Here is a 19,736-nt window from a genome sequence, read left to right as displayed (position 1 = left end):
CCTAAAAATAAAAAAAGAAAGGAAAGAAAAACAAAACAATAACAAAAAAGACAAAACCAAAACAAAATTGAGAACATGCCTACCACCAGGCAAGCATATGAATAAATGAGCATTTATTAATTGGTTACTATGTGCAAAGCACTGTGTTAAGTTCTGGGAATACAAGTAGATAAGCAAGGAAGTCCCTACTTGCTGTGGAAGAGAGTCAGAGGCAATTAGTCTGCTGACAACCCATAACATTCCATGAAAATTCCTTCACTTTCCCTCTCCCAAAAGCTTCAGGTCAATTTTCCCCTCAGCCTCCACCTCCAAGAACAAGAACTGAGAGCCTTCTTACTGCCATCCCATCAGGGCTTTGTTGAGGGATGGTGTCAGGGGCTTCCAATAAGATGATGCCCAGTATTAGTCTAGAAGAAATGGCAAAGTTAGTAGGACTGGGGAAAATATACATCAAAGAAAGCAAGGAAATGAAAGCAAAGAATGTCTTGCCCAAGACCAGGAATCAGTCCCCATTTGGTCCTTATGCATGATTCTCTATTTGCTAATATTCTTCACTTCTTCCCAATACCAAGAAGAAGATGACCGACCCACTGTATGGTCAGAGGTGAGGAAGAACTGGAGGTGGAGGCACAAGAGAGCCTCTCAGCCTCCCCTGTGTGTTGCCCTATATATGTTAATGTTCTCTTCCTCATCCCGCTGGGCCAGCTCCAGCTGAAAATGCTTCGGTAACATATCGTGAAAGAAACTCCCTGTCCTATGCTCTTCTCTCATCTTGGAGGCCAGATAGATAGTGCCGTTTGGTCCACACAGATGTCTCAGGGTGCCCAGGAGCAGCGGAAAGGTAGGCTCCAGATACACAATATCAGCCCCTAACACCAAGTCATAGTCTTCAGGAAACACATCCTGGTCTAGCCCCCAGGCCAAAGCACGGACCTGTGCCCGGCCACCAACTGGCACATTAGCTTGAACATTTCCCTGAATCTGCTCCAGGGCCAGGGGCAGGTCAGTGATGGTGACATCTCCCCCTGAAAGAGAGAGAACAGAAGAGAAAAGGGCTGAAGGATCATCATTCAGAAGTGCCTAGAAAAATTTCAGTTTTCAGACCTTCAGAAAAGTGCCTCCCCATTGAATCTCAAAATTCAACATACATATAGCAGAGAGTAATACTTATAAAGCACTTTAAGGATTGCAAAGGCATGTCACATATATCATTTTTGATCCTCACTACAACTCTGGGTTGTTGTTATTTTTACATTTTATTTCTTTTTATTTAGTTATCTTTACATTTAGGGTTTTTGCCATCATTTGACAGATGAGGGACCTGAAGTAAACTGAGATTAAGTGTCTTGCCCAAATCACACAGCAAGTAAGTGTCTAAAGTTGACAAAGGTTAAGCAACTTGCCCAGGCTCACACAATTAGTAAATGTCCGAGGCAGGATTTGAAGGCTGATCTTCCAGACTCTAAGTGCAAAATTCTCTCTACTGCACCACCTGGTTATCTCAAGTAACTGTGCTAGATACTGAGGACACAAAGCTGAAAAAAAATAATACAGCCCCTGTCTTCAAGGAACTTAGAGTTTAATAAGGGGGAGGTTGACATGGTATGTACACAAGTATGATAAAAGGCAGAATTCAACAGGGACAAAATGATGTCTTTCTAACATAAACTCAGCCAGGAATTCATGTATTCCCAAACTCCATCTCAACAACCTCATCTTTCAGTACCATAAAAAATGCAACTGTAGCTAAGTCAATCTCTATTTACCCTTTATAAAATATATGTATTTGGGGGCAGCTGGGTGGTGGAGTGGATAAAGCACCGGCCCTGGATTCAGAAGGACCTGAGTTCAAATTTGGCCTCAGACACTTGACACTTACTAGCTGTGTGACCCTTGGGCAAGTCACTTAACCTTCATTGCCCTGCAAAAAATAAATTAAAATAAAATATATGTATTTGACTGAGAATGGTCTCCTTCCCTGCCATACTTTCCAGTCTTATTGCTCAGAACAGTATATACCTATACTAGAAAGGAATGGAATGAATAAAGTAGATGGAGGAAGAATATAGTAATAGTGGATTAAAGAGATTGCTAACAGTAGATCCCTGTAAAGTAACAGGAGGATATTCCAGTAGGGGGGGGGGAAGAGAATATAATAATAGGATACAATGTCTAGTGCCTAAACAGAATACCTGGCACATAAAAGATAATAAATGACCTCATATTTGGAAACTTCAACATGAATGTTGATGTACCTTTAAGCATTCTAATTCCCAAATCATTAACCTCCTTAACATCCATACTCTTCATCTTCACTCTACTTCATATAGATGAGGTCACACAGCTAGTAAATATCTGAGGCAGGATTTGAACTCAGGTACTCCTGACTCCTGAGCTGGTGCTCTATACACTGTGCCACCTAGCTGCCCCTCCTGCACCTTCCTATTTTCAATCACAAACTCCTATCCTTCCATCTCTTCCTCTGCCTTGCTCCTCATACCTAATCTTTGTCCTAACCGTGACTTATTGTTCCTCCTCTACCACCACCACAAACTCCATCCTTATCTCTCAATCCATCATTCTGATCTCGATTTCCTTACTTTTCAACCACATTGCCTAGCACAAAATAAATAAATGCTATTTGACTGAATCAACCCCAAGGTTGACCACTTCAACTATATGCCATCTTCTAATCTAGAATCCCTTGTCATCTTGTCCTTTCATTGGTCAAATTGTGCCAAAACCAACATGTAAGGGGTTACTTCTACCATCCTTCTCCATCTATATTCACCAGTCACTGAATATTGCTATGAAAAGTCATGAGAGAATATTGACTGGGTTTCTTACAAGCTTATGTTATCAAATCTTATGTGTTTATACTGTTGCACAAAAATCCTTTTATTCTTCCTGACAGACTTTCTATTATATTCTCTATACTCAGTGACCATTCTAAAACTTCTTTATCAACATTCACTTAACATTTAACATTATGCACCTACTATGTGCTAGGCACTGGGTCTACAAAGACAAAAATGAGGGGGGTGGCTAGGTGGTGCAGTGGATAAAGCACCGGCCCTGGATTCAGGAGTACCTGGGTTCAAATCCGGCCTCAGACACTTGACACTTACTAGCTGTGTGACCCTGGGCAAGTCACTTACCTCCCATTGCCCCGCAGAAAAAAAAAAAAACAAAAAACCAAAGACAAAAATGAAACAGTCCCTGATTTCAGAGTTTATATCCTATTGGGGAGACAACATATACATATACAAGTGTAGCATTGTTAAAGAGATGGGTTGTTCAACCACTCCAATTTACTCCTCACCTACTACTGACCTTTTGCCCAAATAGATTTCCTGTTATATATGTTCCTTCTCCAATCTGGAAAATAGAACAAGCCTAGCTTATCTTGTTATTAGCTTTGAGCCCCCAGCTAGAAATCAGAGGTAGTGCTTCTGGCAAAACACTTCAGTGTTAGATCTATCTCTGTCTCTTCTCTGGGTATGTTTCCTCCTCAATTGCTTGCACCCACCTGTATTCCAAATCAATAGAGTGCAAAAACAAATGTCAGTGATTACCACTGTTTATACAAAGTGAACATTTAAAACAAAGAAAGGTAAACAAACTTAGTTACAAGACTAAAGGAAAAAGCTTCAAACTCCCATGAAGGAGCTCAGGGGGAAAAAGAAGTTACAGAATTACCTGCTTTGGGTTATGCTGAAGGGGCAGGGGAATTATTTAGCAACACAGTTTCTAAAATTCTATCCTGACATACCTCATGGCTGATCAACCCAAGCAGTCTCACATGTAGACCTTTGATGCTTTTCTTTGTGTTGATTGCCTCTGCAAAGTGCTTAGCATGTAATCTGGCACATAATAGGTACTATATCAATGCTTATTCCCTTCTCCTTCCTTCCACTCGATTTTTTTTCTTCTTTTTTCTTTTTTCTTTTGGTGAGGCAATTGGGGTTAAGTGACTTACAGCTAGTAAGTGTTAAGTGTCTAAGGCCGGATTTGAACTCAGGTCCTCCTGAATCCAGGGCCAGTGCTCTATCTACTGTGCCACCTAGCTGCCCCAACTCGATTTTTACAGCTTCAATTTCTTCAGCTTCAGGATTCTTCTGCTCCACTAGTCAGAAGCTCAGTTCCTAACTTTTAAAGATCACCTTGAGACTTGGCCTATCATTCTTCATCTTATCCAACCTGATTCATTTGAGTGATAATTGGAATTTCATAAAGGGAACACTTGACCTCATTTTTGGCCCCTCCTCTGTGATTAAGAACTGGGTTTTCAATAACCATTTCCTTTCGTAAGTATAAACAAAATCTCTGCAAAAGGAATTCAAGGTAATAGGGAAGGAGGCACTAGCAGCTGGGGAGATCAGGAAGGTCTTTATTTAGCTGGACTTGAGCTGAGTTTTGAAGAAAACTTGTTTCTAAGAAGCAGAGGTGAGAAGGGAATGACTTTTAGGTATGGGAGATTGTGAAGGCTTTGAATGACAAACAAAAGAAGCTATATTTGATCTTAGAAGAAATAGGAAGGAGCCACTCCAGTTTACTAAGTAGGGAAATGACAGTCACATCTTTGCTTTAAGAAAATAACTGGGGCAGCTAGGTGGTGCAGTGGATAGAGCACCGGCCCTGGATTCAGGAGGACCTGAGTTCAAATCCAGCCTCTGACACTTAACACTTACTAGCTGTGTGAACCTGGGCAAGTCACTTAACCCCAATTGCCTCACCAAAGAAAAAAAAGAAAAGAACTGGCAGTTTTATGGAGGATGGATTAGAGAGGGGAGAGACTTGAAGCAGGTAAACCAATTAGAAGACTATTACAATAATACAGGTAAGAGGTAACAAGGGTTTGGACTAGGGTGGTGACCACATGAATAGAGAAAAGGGAACAGATTCAAGGGACATTGTAGAGATCTCCCTATCCTCCAAAAAATCATCCATATCCGCTAGTTATCATCCTAGGTCTCTTTTTCTTTTCATAGCTAAACTCCTTGAGAAAGTCATCTATAATCAATGTCTCCACTGTCTTTCCTCCCACTCTCAACTCTCAGCATTCTGGCTTCCTACTGTACTATTCAATTGAAACTGTTCTCTCCAAAGTTAATAATTTCTCAATCACCAAATCCAATAGCTTTTTCTCAATCCTCATCCTTCATGACCACTCTACAGCCTCTGACACTGTCAATAACTCTCTTCTTTCTTCTTTTCTAAGTTTTTGTGACATTACTTTATCCTGGTTCTATCTGTCTGACTTCTCAGTGTCCTTTGCTGGATCTTCATCCTGGCTTTCTAGTCCTTCTAACTGTGGATGTCCACCAAGGCTCTGCCCTAGGCGCTCTTTTCTTCTCCCTCCATACTTTTTAATTTAACAATCTCACCAGCTCCCATGAATTCAGTGATCATTTCTATACACATGATTCTGAGATCTATTTATTCTAGCCCTAACCTCTTTTCTGTCCTCCAGTCTCAAATCTTCAATTTCCTATTGACCTCTCAAACTGGATGTCTCATAGCAACTTCCAATTCAATACATCCAATTCTCTTTACCTCCCCCAATCTTCCCCTCTTCCTATCTTCCCTAATATAAGTGTTATCTTCAACTTCTAAACCCTCTGAACCCATTCCCCATGCAATATCCAATCAGTTGCCAAGTCCTTTTGATTCTTCATCGCTTCTATATGCCCCCTTCTCTTCTTTGATGCTAAAATCACTCTAATATAGGCCTTCATCATTTCATACCTTGACTACCATAATACCCTTCTGGTTAGTCTTCCTTCCTCAAGTCTCTCCATATTCCATTCTATCCTTCACTCAATTATCATTCCTGGCTTCATTTAAGTCTCAGCTAAAATCTCACCTTCTGAAAGAAGCCCTTCCTGGTCCCCTTCCTTAAAGCTAGTGCCTTTCTACTGAGATTATCTTCAATTTATCCTGGATATATCTTGTTTGTACATAGTTGTTTACATGTTGCCTTTCACATTAGATCATGAGCTCCTTGAGGACAAGGACTGCATTTGCCTTTCTCTGTATCCCCAGCACAGTGCCTGGCACATGGTAGTTGATTAATAAATGCTTATTGGGCAGCTAGGTGGCACAGCGGATAAGCACCGGCTCTGGATTCAGGAAGAAATGAGTTCAAATATGGCCTCAGGGGGCAGCTAGATGGTGAAGTGGATAGAGCACTGGCCTTGGAGTCAGGAGTACCTGAGTTCAAATCCAGCCTCAGACACTTAACACACTTACTAGCTGTGTGACCCTGGGCAAGTCACTTAACCCCAATTGCCTCACTAAAAAAAAAAAAAAAAAAAGAGGGAGTGGAAAACCAGGACAGCACCAAGGCTAGGAAACTGATTAGAAGCCAGATTACAAGGGGTTGAGAAGTAAGGGAGAGGGGCAGCTAGGTGGCGCAGTGGATAGAGCACCAGCCCTGGAGTCAGGAGTACCTGAGTTCAAATCTGGCCTCAGACACTTAACACTTACTAGCTGTGTGACCCTGGGCAAGTCACTTAACCCCAATTGCCTCACTAAAAAAAAAAGAGAAGTAAGGGAGAAGAGAGGAAGTGGAGGCAATGAATACATTCAGTGTTTTCAAGGAGAGATGTAGGTCAATGGCATGAGGAGATAGTAATTTGAGAATGTTTACAGTAACAGCCAAAGAATCAGTAAATCAGGAGAAACTGAAGACTATAAAGAAAGAGAAAGGATGCTTATGGGAGGAAGTTGCTAGAGAAAATGGTAAGAAGTTATTAGTATAGGAGAGCTGGCCACTGTGAGAAAAGCCTCCTCATCAGAAACTGGAGCAAAGGAGGTGATAATGAGGGGTGATGGCAAGAGGTTTTTGGAGTTGTAGAGTTGAGAAGAAGAGAAAGCTCATAAGAAACAGTCTCAATTCTCAGCAAATTTCGAGATGAGATGCTCAGTTCAGAGAGTGGGGAGAGATGTTATGTGACAGGAATGAAAAAAAAGAAGAGAAGGTTTGGAACAGATCCTATGAGAAGGCTAGAGAATCAATCAGGAAGCAATAAAAGGTCTACCTTGCTGCTAGGAAGGCCCAATTAAAATTAAATAACAAATTTTAATGGACTCAAGTTAGTATGATCTCCTGACTTCCTCTGGCTCTGATGAGTCTAGAAAGGGACTATAAAGAGAGATGGCTTGAGAGATGCTGAAAATATTGTTTTCCTGTCATGCATGGAAAGTTGGGAAAGACAGAGACAAAGATGGGAAGGCGTTTCATTTAGCTTGTGAAGAGGATTAAGAAAATTCTTGGGGAAAAAAAGACTTTATGTGGTACAGTGAGTAAATAAACGAATGAATGACAAAGTATTTTTTAAGAACTTAGTATGTGCCAAGCACTGTGCTAAGTGATGAGGATGTGAATACAAAAGCAAAGACCGTAAACAGAATGGTGGAATTGTGTTTGCAGAAGTAAGAAGTCACTTGTAGTTATGGTGATGTTTGGAAGGGGGTCTGGCCATAATCATCCTCACAGCTAAAATACTATAAGTGATTATCTATGTCAGTTTTATTACTCATTTAATTGTTAATAAATTGGATATTCAGTCATCTTAATATTTATTTAAGTCTAGAAGATTAGAGGATTTAATTTAAAGAGATATTAGTAACTACTATTGGGAAAGGACATTTTTCCAATCTATTAATATTTGATGAATTGGTAGGAACTCCAACTGATATGATAAGAAATTGTTGAAATTTTATTAAAGAGAAAACATAACGGGGGATGCCATCTGGCAGTTAAGATGACAATTGAAGGGAAGATTAAAAGGAAGAAAAAGAAAGAGGCTGGAGACAGCAAAGTAGTGAAAGATAGGCTAAGCAGCTCCTCATTTGGACAGTATCAGGTTGGACAAATGGCCAGCAGCTTGTTTCAAAATAAGCCCTTCAAAAATGACACAAGCAGGGCAGCTAGGTGGTGCAGTGGTTACAGCACTGGCCCTGGATTCAGGAGGACCTGAGTTCAAATCCAGCCTCAGACACTTGGCACTATCTGTATGACCCTCTGCAAGTCACTTCACCCTAACTGTTTCACCCAAAAAGTAAATAAATAATGACACAAGCCACTGGGCATCACTCTTCAGCTTCTTAGCTACACAGGTGCATCAACCCATCTATATGGCTGCCAGAGAACCCAGTTTCTTTTGTAGACTAATAGTAAAAAGAGAGTTCTGAGTATCTCTCCCATGGCTGAGTCTCTCGGCCCCACACCACCCCCCATCTCGCTGCTGCCACCACCATGCGCCTAAAAATAGAGGAAATGAAAGACTTCTTGCTCACAGCCAGGCAAAAGGATGCCAAATCTGTCAAGATCAAGAAAAACAAGGACAATGTGAAGTTTAAGGCTCACTGCAGCAGACACCTGTACACCTTGGTCATCACAGACAAAGAGAAGGCAGAGAAATTTAAACAGTCCTTGCCTCCTGGTTTGGTTGTGAAGGAGCTGAAGTGAAGGAATCATTCAATGTTATACCTGTATTAAAATGTGTTTAAAAAAATATAAAAAGAGAAAACATCATGAAGATGAGATTGCATTCCACGGTCAAAGAACTTGTGCTGCCATTGAGCAGTTATAGTGAAGAAGGAGCTCTCCGATGCAGATAAAAGGCTGGCAGACAGAGAAAATGCTTTGGTAGCTACTGATCTTGAAGAGGACGAAGAAGAAAAAATGCAAACTAAACAAATGAAAAAAGGGAAAAATGTCTCAAGTCAGTAATAATGGGCAAACAGCAGATGGTGAAATACTTGATAATTCAAATTATTCATTTGAAGCAAATAAAAGAAAGAAGATTCACATCAATGAGGCAGAGGAAATAATGAAGAATAAAACAACTGTATTTTTGGGAAATTTACCTGTCACCTGTAAACAAACCAAAAAAAGGAACACAAGTCATTTTTTTTTAATTAAAAAAAATTTTTTTTTTAGTGAGGCAATGGGGGTTAAGTGACTTGCCCAGGGTCACACAGCTAGTAAGTGTCAAGTGTCTGAGGCCAGATTTGAACTCAGGTCCTCCTGAATCCAAGGCCGGTGCTCTATCCACTGCGCCACCTAGCTGCCCCCCCATACTCTTTTAAAAATGACTTGTGGGGCAGCTAGGTGGTGTAGTGGATAGAGCACCGGCCTTGGATTCAGGAGGACCTGAGTTCAAATCTGGCCTCAGACACTTGACACTTACTAGCTGTGTGACCCTGGGCAAGTCATTCAACCCTCATTGCCCCACCAAAAAAAAAAAGAAAAAGAAAGAAAAAAAAGAGTATGGACAAATAGAATGTGTGCAATTCCATTCTTTGATTCCAGCAAAGAGCACTTTGTCCAAAAAGATTGCTGCAATAAACGTGAAGTTCAATCTGAAGAGAAAAGTATTAATGGTTACATTGTTTTTAAGAAAGACTGTGCTGCTGAAAAGGCACTGAAAAGAAATGGTGCTCAGATTGTAGACAATTTCTGATCAGAGTTGAATTTATATCTGACACTCTTTTTTTTTTTTTTGGTGAGGCAATTGGGGTTAAGTGACTTGCTCAGGGTCACACAGCTAGTAAGTGTCAAGTGTCTGAGGCTGGATTTGAACTGAGGTTGTCCTGAATCCAGGGCCAGTGCTCTATCCACTGCACCACTTAGCTGACACTCTTTTGAGGGGCAAGAGATCAGTATTTGTGGGGAATCTCCTTTACAAAACTGAAGAAGCTGCTTTTCAAGAGCACTTCTCTGATTCTGGAAGTGTTTTGGCAGCAAAAATCATGAGAAACAAAAGTCACTAGTTTGGCAAAGGCTATGGTCTCTTTGAAAATACTGATACTGAGGGGGCAGCTAGGTGGCGCAGTGGATAAAGCACCGGCCCTGGATTCAAGAGGACCTGAGTTCAAATCTGGCCTCAGACACTTGACACTTACTAGCTGTGTGACCCTGGGCAAGTCACTTAATCCCCATTGCCCTGAAAAAAAAAAATACTGATGCCAAGAATGCCCATTATCACCTCTATTATTTAATATCATACTTGAAATGTTATATATAGCAATAAGAGGGGGCAGCTAGGTGGCGCAGTGGATAAAGCACCGGCCCTGGATTCAGGAGGACCTGAGTTCAAATCCAGCCTCAGACACTTGCCACTTACTAGCTGTGTGACCCTGGGCAAGTCACTTAACCCCAACTGCCTCATCAAAAAAAAAAGATATACCAATAAGAGAAGAAAAACAAATTAAAGGAATTAGAACAGGCAATGAGGAAACAAAACTATCACTCTTTGTAGATGATATGATGTTACACTTAGAAAATTCTAGAGAATCAACTAAAAAACTACTTGAAATTATTAACAACTTTAGCAAAGTAGTAGGATGCAAAATAAACCCACATAATTCATTAGCATTTTTATATATTGACAAATTCTAGCAGCAACAGATAGAAAGAGAAATTACATTAAAAATAACTGAAGACAATATAAGATACTTGGGAGTCTACCTGACAAGACAAACCCAGGAACTATATAAACACAACTATAAAACACTTTTCACACAAATAAAGTCAGATCTAAACAATTAGAAAAATAATAATTGCTCATGGATAGGCTGAGCCAATATAATAAAAATGACAATCCTACATAAATTAATCTGTTTAATGCCATGCCAATCAAACTATCAAAAATATGTTATAGATCTAGAAAAAATGATAACAAAATTCATCTGGAAGAACAAAAACTCAAAAATATCAAGGGAATCAATGAAAAAAAGCAAAAGAGGGTAGTCTAGCAATACTAGATCTCAAACTGTTTTATAAAGTGGTAATTATCAAAACAATCTGGTACTTGCTAAGAAATAGAATGGTGGATCAGTGGAATAGAAAAGGTATGAATTGCACTATAGTAAGATAGTATATGATAAACCCAAAGATCCAAGCTTTTGTAGCAAAAATTCATTATTTGACAAAAACCTCTGAGAAAACTAGAAAACATTATGACAGAAACTAAGTATAGACCAACATCTCACCCCATATACTAAAATAAGGTCAAAATGGGATCATAATTTACACATAGAAGGTGATACCATAAGCAAATTAAAAGAGCATGGAATAGTTTATCTCTTAGATTTATAAAGAGGGGGGCAGCTAGGGGGTGTAGTGGATAGAGCACTGGCCCTGGATTCAGGAGGACCTAAGTTCAAATCCAGCCTCAGACACTTGACACTAGCTGTGTAACCCTGGGCAAGTCACTTAACCCCAATTGCCTCACAAAAAAACACAAAAATTTCAGCTTTATAAACAGGGAAGAATTTAGAACCAAAGAAGATATGGGGGGGGGGCAGCTAGGTGGCACAGTGGATAAAGTACTGGCCCTGGATTCAGGAGTACCTGAGTTCAAATCCGACCTCAGACACTTGACACTTACTAGCTGTGTGACCCTGGGCAAGTCACTTAACCCCCATTGCCCCACAAAAAACAAAAAAACAAAAAAAGCAACACAGGACAGCATTCTGAAAATGCACTTGCTAGAGAAAAAACCAAATCCCTTGAAAAAGAAAAATAAATGGTTAAAAAACGTGGAAAAAGTAAATGGAAAAAACACAAATAGAGAGGCTGTGAGACTTTTCTACTTGTTGGATAATTTACTAATAAAGCTGTGTTTCATTTAAGAGGGTGGGAGAAGGAAGAGAGATAGACACACACAGAGAGATAGAGACATACAAACAGAGAGAGAACATACCCCTGGATTAATGTAGAGGTTAGGATGAAAAGATGAAAAATGGGGACAAGTTGAATAGTAGGCTGAGGGGTGATTTACAAGTGAAGTTGGTGACTATGTAACTTTGTTACACAGGAAAGTAGTTCTCCTAAACATAGATACAATGAAAAAAAATTGAGCCTGTATATTATAAATTCCCTCTCCTCCCCTACTCTAAACCTCAAAATCTCTGTTCATCATCTCCCATCCTCTTTTCCTTTGCACCAGTTGCTGATGAAAAAGAGGCCCTTCTTGTCAGGGAAGCCCCTCTACTTACATTCTTTTTTTTTTCTTTTTATCATAAAAATATTTTATTATTTTCCAGTTACATGTACAGATAGTTTAACATTTGTTTTCATGGGATTTTTAGTTCCAAATTTTTCTCCCTCTCTCCCTTCTCTCCCCCCTCCCCAAGATGTAAAGCAATCTGATATAGGTTATGTACAATCACATTAAATATATTTCTGCACTAGTCATATTGTGAAAGAAGAAATTAGAACACAAGGGAAAAAAACTCAAAAAAAGAAAAAAAAACAGCCAAAAAGTAGAAACAGTATGATTCAATCTGCATTCAGAATCCACAATCCTTTTTTCTGGATGTGGAGAACATTTTCTATCATGAGTTCTTTGGAATGGTCTTAGATCATTGCACTGCTGAGAAGAGCCAAGTCTATCACAGTTGATCATCACACAATGTTGCTTTTACTATGTACAATGTTCTCCTGGTTTTGCTCATCTCACTCAGCATCAGTTCATGTTAAGTCCTTCCAGGTTTCTCTGAAATCCTCCTGCTCATCGTTTCTTATAGCACAAGAGTATTCCATTACTTTCATATACCACAACCTGTTTAGCCATTCCTCAACTGATGGGCATTCCCTCGATTTCCAATTCTTTGCCACCACAAAGAGAGCTGCTCTACTTACATTCTTGATCCTATTCTCTCCTGATTCCTCTAGATGCTTTCTTCCTCCATCCTTCCTTCTCTCATCTTCAATGTCCCCCTTATCCTTGGACTCCTTCCCTACTAGGTCTCCCTTATCCTTAACAACAACAACAACAAACATTCATTTGAGCCTGCCATCCCCTCAAGATAATAACCTTTATCTTTTTTCCCCTCTCTCTTCTGCAGCCAAACCCCAATACATCATGGAATTCCATTTCTTCACCTCCCACTTATTTCTCAGTCCTCAGTAATGAGGCTTCCCACTCTGCTACTTAATTTAAACTTCTCTCTTCAAGATTACAAGTGATCACTTAAATTCGAAATTCATTTACCTTTTTTAAGTTCACATTCTACTTAGTCTTTCAGAAGCTTCTGACATTGTGAACCATGAGGAAGTCCCCCAGGAAGACATGCCTTATGTCATATATTTTAAGGACAGTATAAGAGAGGTAGAAAGGTTTTTTTTCCCTTTCTTTGTATTCACAGAGCTTAGCACAGTGCCTGGCACATAGTCGGCACTTAACAAATACTTATTGTCTTGAAATTACTAGAATTGGATGGAGGACTGGCCTTTGACTCAAACAGCTGCGTGACCATGGGTAAATCACTTAACCTCTCTCAGTGTTTCAAATAGCTCTCTAAAACTATATATTAAAGATCAGGTGACAGCCCGCTTTAGTGAAGGGGGTTCCCACAATGGGACGTCCCTAAATTGATAAAACCACTAGTTGGATTCACTCACCCCTACCGCCCCCCCCCCCAAAGACATAGAGTAGCTCACAATACAGAGCTGGACTAAATTAACTCAGATCCTTTCAAATGATCTATGACTCCAGCTCACCTACCTTGCAGAGCTGCCAGAATGCCCACGATGCCAGTCCCCGCGCCCAGCTCAATCACCTTCTTGCCTCGGAAGTCGAGGTTTTTCCTCTCGAAGTAACTGCATAGGCTCAGCGCCTATGGGGGGAGGGGCGGGAAGAGGGGGTAGGAAGAGAGATTTTGGGAAGAGAAAGCAGGTCGTTGCCTAATTACAGAGGAAACCCAATTCATGCCTGCATTTGCTTCCCTCTGCCCGAACAGGCAGAGTGGAGAAAAATGAAAACACCGCAGCCCGTTTTGCTCCCCTCCTCTACGCGCCTTTCCCTCTGCCAACCACCCAGTACACCCCGGAGTCCTCACCGCATCCCACACAGGCGCAGCCACCCCAAGCCGAGCCCCGAAGCTCTGTTTGATGCTCAGCACGTGACCGCAGAAGTGGAACTGAGTCTCTTCTGTGTAAGAATCAGCGAAGAGCCCGTCCTCTTGAGGGAACACAGACTCCGATTCCAGTTCGGAGTCCGACTCCGACATCCCGGAGAGAATGTCTCGGGGAGCCGAGCAGCAGCCAACAGAGGGACTCCTCTGGCCGCCTGCCAAGCTCTAGAGGAAAGGGTGGCTTCCACGTGGACGGGCAGGACTGAGACCGGGGAACTTCCAATTAGGAGGAAGGGGAGGTCAGACCCCTGGCGTACTCTCCGGAGGCGGAACGAAGTGGAAGAGACCTGGCTGCCAGCCCAAGCTCCTCCCTCCCCTACTTCCTCAAACTCTAGACTACCATCTGCAAGCGGACTGGCCCAGACACCTGAGACCAGGGAATGGTTAATGCTATACTACGTTGATAGGCGGGGGAGGTGTCCCTGTCTTCCCCAGACTGTAGAGGAAACATCGTAGTGGTTGTGACAGTAGAAAGAGCACTAAGGGATCTGAGTACGATTCCCGACCGTGGCACCTTACTGATTCTGTGACTTCAGACAAGGCACTAAGCCTTTCTAGACCTCAATTTTCCCAACTGTAAAATAAGAGAATTGGCCTAAATGCAAGGGCTCTTAATTTGGGGGAGTGGGGGGCCGATCCTGGACCCCTTTGGCAGTCTGGTAAAGCCTATGCATCTCTTCTCAGAATTATGTTTTTAAATGCACAAAATACATAGGATTAAAAGGAAACGGTTATATTAAAACATAATTATCAGAATTTTTTTAAGTTCACAGACTACGGGTCAATAACCCTGGTATGGAGTTCTAAAGTAATTTCTAGCTGTTTTTAAAAACTCCTAAATTCTATATTTTACTGTAGCAAACCAGTCATAAGAAGTTGGTAATATACAGTGGGAAAGAGCCCTTGCACTAGAATCTGGAGTCCGAGGATCCCATCAGTGGGATCTTGGGTAAAGGACTTACCCTTCTTAGGTCTCAATTTCCCCATCTACAAAATGAAAAAAAGAAAAAAAAAGTTTAGTTTTTTTTTAATATAGTCGATGGGGAAATTTCTTTTACTTGTTTTAAGGGCTTTCTCTTTTTCTCTCCTTTTTTTCCAATGGGGGAGGGAGAGGGGAGAGATGATAATACATTTTTGTTCAGAAAAAAATCTTATAAAATAAAATTTCAAAATGAGGTGGGTTACGTGGAAACCTGGTTCTGCTGATTTTAAAGTTCCAAGACTGATGCACACATTAGCATCCTTCCTTTCCGGCTTCCCAAACGCCGTCCTATGTTTTGGCCCCGGTCCCTTTAAGGGGGCGGGGCCTGGCGTCCCACCTCCCTGACGTGATATTTACTTCATCACTGCGCGCCGAGGGCCGGCTGGCGGGCGTCTCCACGTGAGAGTCGAGTCGCGGAAGTCCTAGGACCCCGGAGCCATGGAGGGCGCGGAGCTCGGCGAAGGAGCCCCGGCCCCTGCGCCCCAGAAGCGCTTCTACCGACAACGAGCTCACTCTAACCCCATGGCCGACCACACGCTGTGCTAGTGAGTTAGGCCCAACCGGGAAACTGGCTTCCTAATACTGGAGAAACCTGCTCCAGAGCCGGGCGCGACCCCCGAGCGGAGAGGTCTCGGGGGATCTGGGGGGACGGACGGACTCATGGGGAGTGGGGGGAGTGACGGATCACGGAGCTCCTGGGGCCCCGCTGCCACTGGGGTATCAGGAGAGCGGGACCTAGGCGCATTGGGAGGCCGGGGTTAGACCTCCCCTTCCCCCATAGCAATAGCAGGGTGCAGTGAACTCTACCTCAGCAGCACTGGCGGGCTAGGGGTGGACCTCTTCTCCCATAGCAACAGTGGGGAGCAGTGAACTTGGCCTCAGCAGCATTGGGGGGTCAGGGCTGGACTTCTCCCATAGCATTCTTGGGATGCAGCCAACCGGCCCTCTGCAAGAAGGGAGGGGCTTGGGCTGGACTGCAGTGAACTTGACCCCAGAAGCAGGGGAGGGGCTGATACTGGACCTCCCCTTGTCTTTTTATGGGGCACAAGACTCAGAAACCCTGGGTTTAATGAGCGTGACCTTAGAGAGTCCCTTAAGTCAGTTTTCTCTTATATCAATTTAAGCTGCCCCTCCAATCCTTCCATTTCCTAGGTTGCAATGGTCAATAAAATTCATTACCTAGTGGGCACCCTTCTCATAATGGATCTTTTCTTACTTAGCTAAACTGGCAGTCTGCCAGCATGTGCAGCCTGTCAGTAACCCCAACTCAAAACCTTTTCAACTTAGTAAAAACCGACTGGTGTTTGTGCTCCACCTTCAAGAATGTTGGATCACCTCCCCCCACACCATAGTGCTTCAGAGTAGGACTTTTCCCTCATTTTGTCAAAAAAGGGTAATAATATTTATACCTCCTATCTCTGGGTTGAAAAGTGCTTTGCAAATTAAGACCAATAATAAAAAATGAATTGTTATTTGTATGGTACTTTATGGTTCAGTTTAAGAGAAGGAAGGACAGAAATGGGTTGGAGATAGAGACCATATTAGAGGAATTCGAATTCTGTTAAGAAGGAGAGGATTTGCTGTGTAGACTGAAGGAGTGAGATGAAGGGGGAGTCAGCAGATGGGAGGAAAAGAATAGATTGAATGGCCTAGATAAATAAATATGCTTAAGAAGGTTGTAGAAGCTTTGTTGCCTTGAAGGGGGAGAAGGGGTTGTCAATGGAAGGAGGTAAATAGAGGAAGGAGAACTTGATAGCTTAGAGTGAACTTTGATCCTTTTGCCCCCACTCTGTAAACTCTGTAAGAACAATTTTACCTGGGACAGATAATATAACTAGACTAAGACTCCAGTTCATTGTGTCAGGTCCCTTCCTAAATCACATACAACACCCCCCCCCCCAAAATAAAAATTGGGAATTTCTGCTTTCAGCCACAAAAAGAAACCAGACTAACCAGTGGTCACATGAAATGATAGAAATTAGGATGAATGGGTCAGCAGCTGATCAGGCCCTAGTGGGGGTGGTACATTTCCTCAAAATGGGCCTGTGATTCACACTGGGGGTTAAGGGTGTTTTCCATTATGTCTCCTTGAGGGCAGAAAGCCCACTGTTTGTGGGAAAACTTCCTTTCACCCCACCCACAGTACCATTTCTGCATTTTTTTACTCCCCTACTCACACCACCCTCCCTCCACAGCCCTGTGAAGCCAGAGGAGATGGACTGGTCTGAGCTCTACCCCAAGTTCTTTGCCCCACTGACCCACAACCAGAGCCATGATGACCCAAAGGATGAGAAAGAAGAGGGAGCTCAGGCCCAAGTGGAATTTGCAGACATAGGCTGTGGCTATGGTGGTTTGTTAGGTAACGCTTTGCAGTGGCCCTGTCTCCTTGGGCAGGGGGAAAAGGGAGGTGAGACTGAAAGGGCCCAGGCTCTTCTGCCTGTGCAGCAACTTTGGTGGGGCTGCAGTTTTGGCCTTTCCCCTTCGGACCCAGACATTGACTCTTTGACATCAGTGTCTACCCCCCACTCAGAGCCTGTGGCCTTTGGCCAGGAACAGGGAAGGTGCTGCCTCAGATGCCTCTCTAAACCAGGGATGACCTGTCTGGCCCCTCCTCCTGACCACAGTCCCTACATGAAGTATCTTACCTGCCAGGTCTTGGGTCAGTGAGTGGATCAACATGAGCGTCAGAGATCAGCCGCTATGTCCAGTGATCCTTAACCATCTCTCTCAGGCCTCCCAGGAATTCTTCCCTCCTTCCATGATTCCTCTTCTTGCCCCACCATCAGTATTTTCCTCTCCTCCCCTCCTTATTTTTTCCCAATATTCATCTCTCTCTCTCTCTCTCTCTCTCTCTCTCTCTCTCTCTCACACACACACACACACACACACTGAGTAACTATCCAGACTATTCTTGATCTCTCGTCATCTCCCCCATTTTCCTGCAGCTGCATCCTGCTCTGTCTTTCTAGCTTCTCATTCCCACTGGGGCTCTGATGACAATTCCCTATTCATTCAAAACATTTCCCTTGGGCCCATTTCCTTTTCCTAGTCTGGGTAACAATCTCTCCCTTGGATTGGGGCTTTCCTACCCATTTAGGTTTAGTATGCGATGATTCTGCACCTTTCATTTTCACCCAGTGGAACTATCCCCGATGTTCCCAAACACGCTGATCCTTGGCCTAGAGATCCGTGTAAAAGTCTCAGATTATGTTCAGGATAGGATCCGAGCCCTTCGATCTACTTCTGGGGGTGGCTTCCAGAACATCGCCTGTCTTCGTAGCAATGCCATGAAGCACCTTCCCAACTTTTTCCACAAAGGGCAGGTGAGATGGGGTATCGGAGACACTGGGATTTCCCAGCTTGGTTGTTGGCTGGTGTCTCACCACCCTGTCTTCCTCACAGTTGACAAAGATGTTCTTCCTCTTTCCTGACCCACACTTCAAACGGACCAAACACAAGTGGCGAATCATCAGCCCTACACTCCTGGCGGAATATGCCTACGTGCTGAGAATTGGGGTCAGTTTGGGGTGGGAGGAAAGGATGAGAGATTGTGTTGGGGACCTCAGATTGGGATGAAGGGGAGGGACTTCTTTCCATAGTCTTATCACTCCCTTATTTAGGCTCCCTACCAGCAATCCCTGAGATAAAACCCAGTTTTATCCAGCAACATTGACCAGTGGAATGGGGTCTCTGCAGGGTCTGGTATATACCATCACAGATGTGATGGACCTGCACAGCTGGATCTGTACCCACTTTGAAGAGCATCCCTTGTTTGAGCGAGTGCCCCTAGAGGAACTGGTGAGTTGGGAGGCAAATGGTGTTGGGGGGGAAAGGGAATAAAATCCTTTGAAAACGAGATGGTCTCTTGAGCCCAGCACAATACTGGGAGCATAGGATGGAGCTTTGTGGGAAGGCAGAAACCTGGGGGTGGGGGAAGATTCACTTGGAATTTTCACTTCCCTCCCTAGGTAGATGATCCCATTGTGGGACGTCTTGGCACTTCAACTGAAGAGGGAAAGAAGGTTCTTCGAAATGGAGGGAAGAACTTCCCAGCCATCTTCCGGAGAATTCAGGACTCTGTTGCCTAACTACTAGCCCCTGGCTCCCCTCTGGCTGGACACTGTTCCCTGGCCCTGCCTTATCTAGCTCTATTCTTCCTTTGTCTGGGAGGAATGATAGAGGCTCTTCTGCCATCTAGGTGGGAGTGGACATCTCTGTGCTGCACTGTTTCTGCTCGGCCTGGGATGCACTGAGAAGGGAAGGGACCCTTCTGAGCAGCTTCCTTGACTCCTTGATTGTTCTTCAGGCCAGTTTTCACCAGGACACAGATGGAAAATGTGTACCTCGAGCCTAAGACCTGTTAGAAAGTGTTCCTGAGTTAAAGGGGACTGATTCTTTAGAACCCCTTTCAGCCAGGATATTCTCTTGTGTAGCTGGAATAAGAAATCACATTGCACTACTAGCTAAACTACCTGCTGGGCTCAGATCACTGTAGTTACTTGTGTTTATTTTGCTCTGCTGAGGGTTCTATGTGTCTGTCTAAACTTGCCAGTGCTGCTGTCCAGGCAAAAGGCAAACAGCAAGTTTCTCTCCTCCTTCTCCATCCCACCTCCCACCATTTCTGGGCTTCTGGCTGTACAGTGGTCTGAGACTGCTTTAGTGACTGCCTTTGGAAAGTATAAGGGGAAGGCATTTTGAAACAGGATATTGTCCCCTCCCTGTTGACCTTTAATTATATAGTGGCCACAGCTATTGAAATTGTTGGCTGATGGGCAAAAGAACTTGCCATGTTTCTGTGTCTTTGTAAAGGTGGTCAGTAAAT

The 19,736-nt window shown here is 43.0% G+C and overlaps 3 protein-coding genes across 3 annotated transcripts; 2 read left to right on the top strand and 1 right to left on the bottom strand.

The window, feature by feature from the left end:
* Nucleotides 1-67: 67 nt before the first annotated feature.
* Nucleotides 68-15,220, bottom strand: EEF1AKMT3 (EEF1A lysine methyltransferase 3). The gene is made up of 4 exons (XM_043966455.1): nucleotides 15,126-15,220; nucleotides 13,858-14,919; nucleotides 13,524-13,635; nucleotides 68-1,025 (listed from the first exon to the last, which is right to left on the bottom strand). Exons 2-4 carry the CDS (start codon nucleotides 14,026-14,028, stop codon nucleotides 643-645), a joined length of 666 nt encoding a protein of 221 aa, XP_043822390.1. The 5' UTR covers nucleotides 14,029-14,919; nucleotides 15,126-15,220; the 3' UTR covers nucleotides 68-642.
* Nucleotides 8,264-8,476, top strand: LOC122728187 (60S ribosomal protein L38-like). The gene has a single exon (XM_043966456.1). The coding sequence runs from the start codon at nucleotides 8,264-8,266 to the stop codon at nucleotides 8,474-8,476; it is 213 nt and encodes a 70-aa protein (XP_043822391.1).
* A 71-nt stretch (nucleotides 15,221-15,291) lies between the features above and the next one.
* Nucleotides 15,292-19,695, top strand: METTL1 (methyltransferase 1, tRNA methylguanosine). The gene is made up of 6 exons (XM_043966888.1): nucleotides 15,292-15,459; nucleotides 17,110-17,273; nucleotides 18,053-18,237; nucleotides 18,317-18,430; nucleotides 18,611-18,712; nucleotides 18,883-19,695. Exons 1-6 carry the CDS (start codon nucleotides 15,353-15,355, stop codon nucleotides 19,000-19,002), a joined length of 792 nt encoding a protein of 263 aa, XP_043822823.1. The 5' UTR covers nucleotides 15,292-15,352; the 3' UTR covers nucleotides 19,003-19,695.
* The last annotated feature ends 41 nt before the right edge of the window (nucleotides 19,696-19,736 follow it).

Source organism: Dromiciops gliroides, chromosome 5 (assembly GCF_019393635.1).
Source record: "Dromiciops gliroides isolate mDroGli1 chromosome 5, mDroGli1.pri, whole genome shotgun sequence".
Lineage (NCBI taxonomy): Eukaryota > Metazoa > Chordata > Mammalia > Microbiotheria > Microbiotheriidae > Dromiciops > Dromiciops gliroides.
This window is presented reverse-complemented; position numbering and strand designations above follow the sequence as displayed.

Excerpts from the sequence above, each read along its gene's own strand:
- LOC122728187 (XM_043966456.1), top strand. The coding sequence starts at position 8,264 with ATGCGCCTAAAAATAGAGGAAATGAAAGACTTCTTGCTCACAGCCAGG.
- EEF1AKMT3 (XM_043966455.1), bottom strand. The coding sequence starts at position 14,028 with ATGTCGGAGTCGGACTCCGAACTGGAATCGGAGTCTGTGTTCCCTCAA. Across the intron at positions 13,636-13,857 it reads CTGCGCCTGTGTGGGATGCG|GCGCTGAGCCTATGCAGTTA; the intron begins GTGAGGACTCCG and ends CTCCCCCCATAG. Across the intron at positions 1,026-13,523 it reads CATTCTGGCAGCTCTGCAAG|GGGGAGATGTCACCATCACT; the intron begins GTAGGTGAGCTG and ends TCTCTCTTTCAG.
- METTL1 (XM_043966888.1), top strand. The coding sequence starts at position 15,353 with ATGGAGGGCGCGGAGCTCGGCGAAGGAGCCCCGGCCCCTGCGCCCCAG. Across the intron at positions 17,274-18,052 it reads TGGCTATGGTGGTTTGTTAG|TGGAACTATCCCCGATGTTC; the intron begins GTAACGCTTTGC and ends ATTTTCACCCAG. Across the intron at positions 18,431-18,610 it reads CCTACGTGCTGAGAATTGGG|GGTCTGGTATATACCATCAC; the intron begins GTCAGTTTGGGG and ends GGGTCTCTGCAG.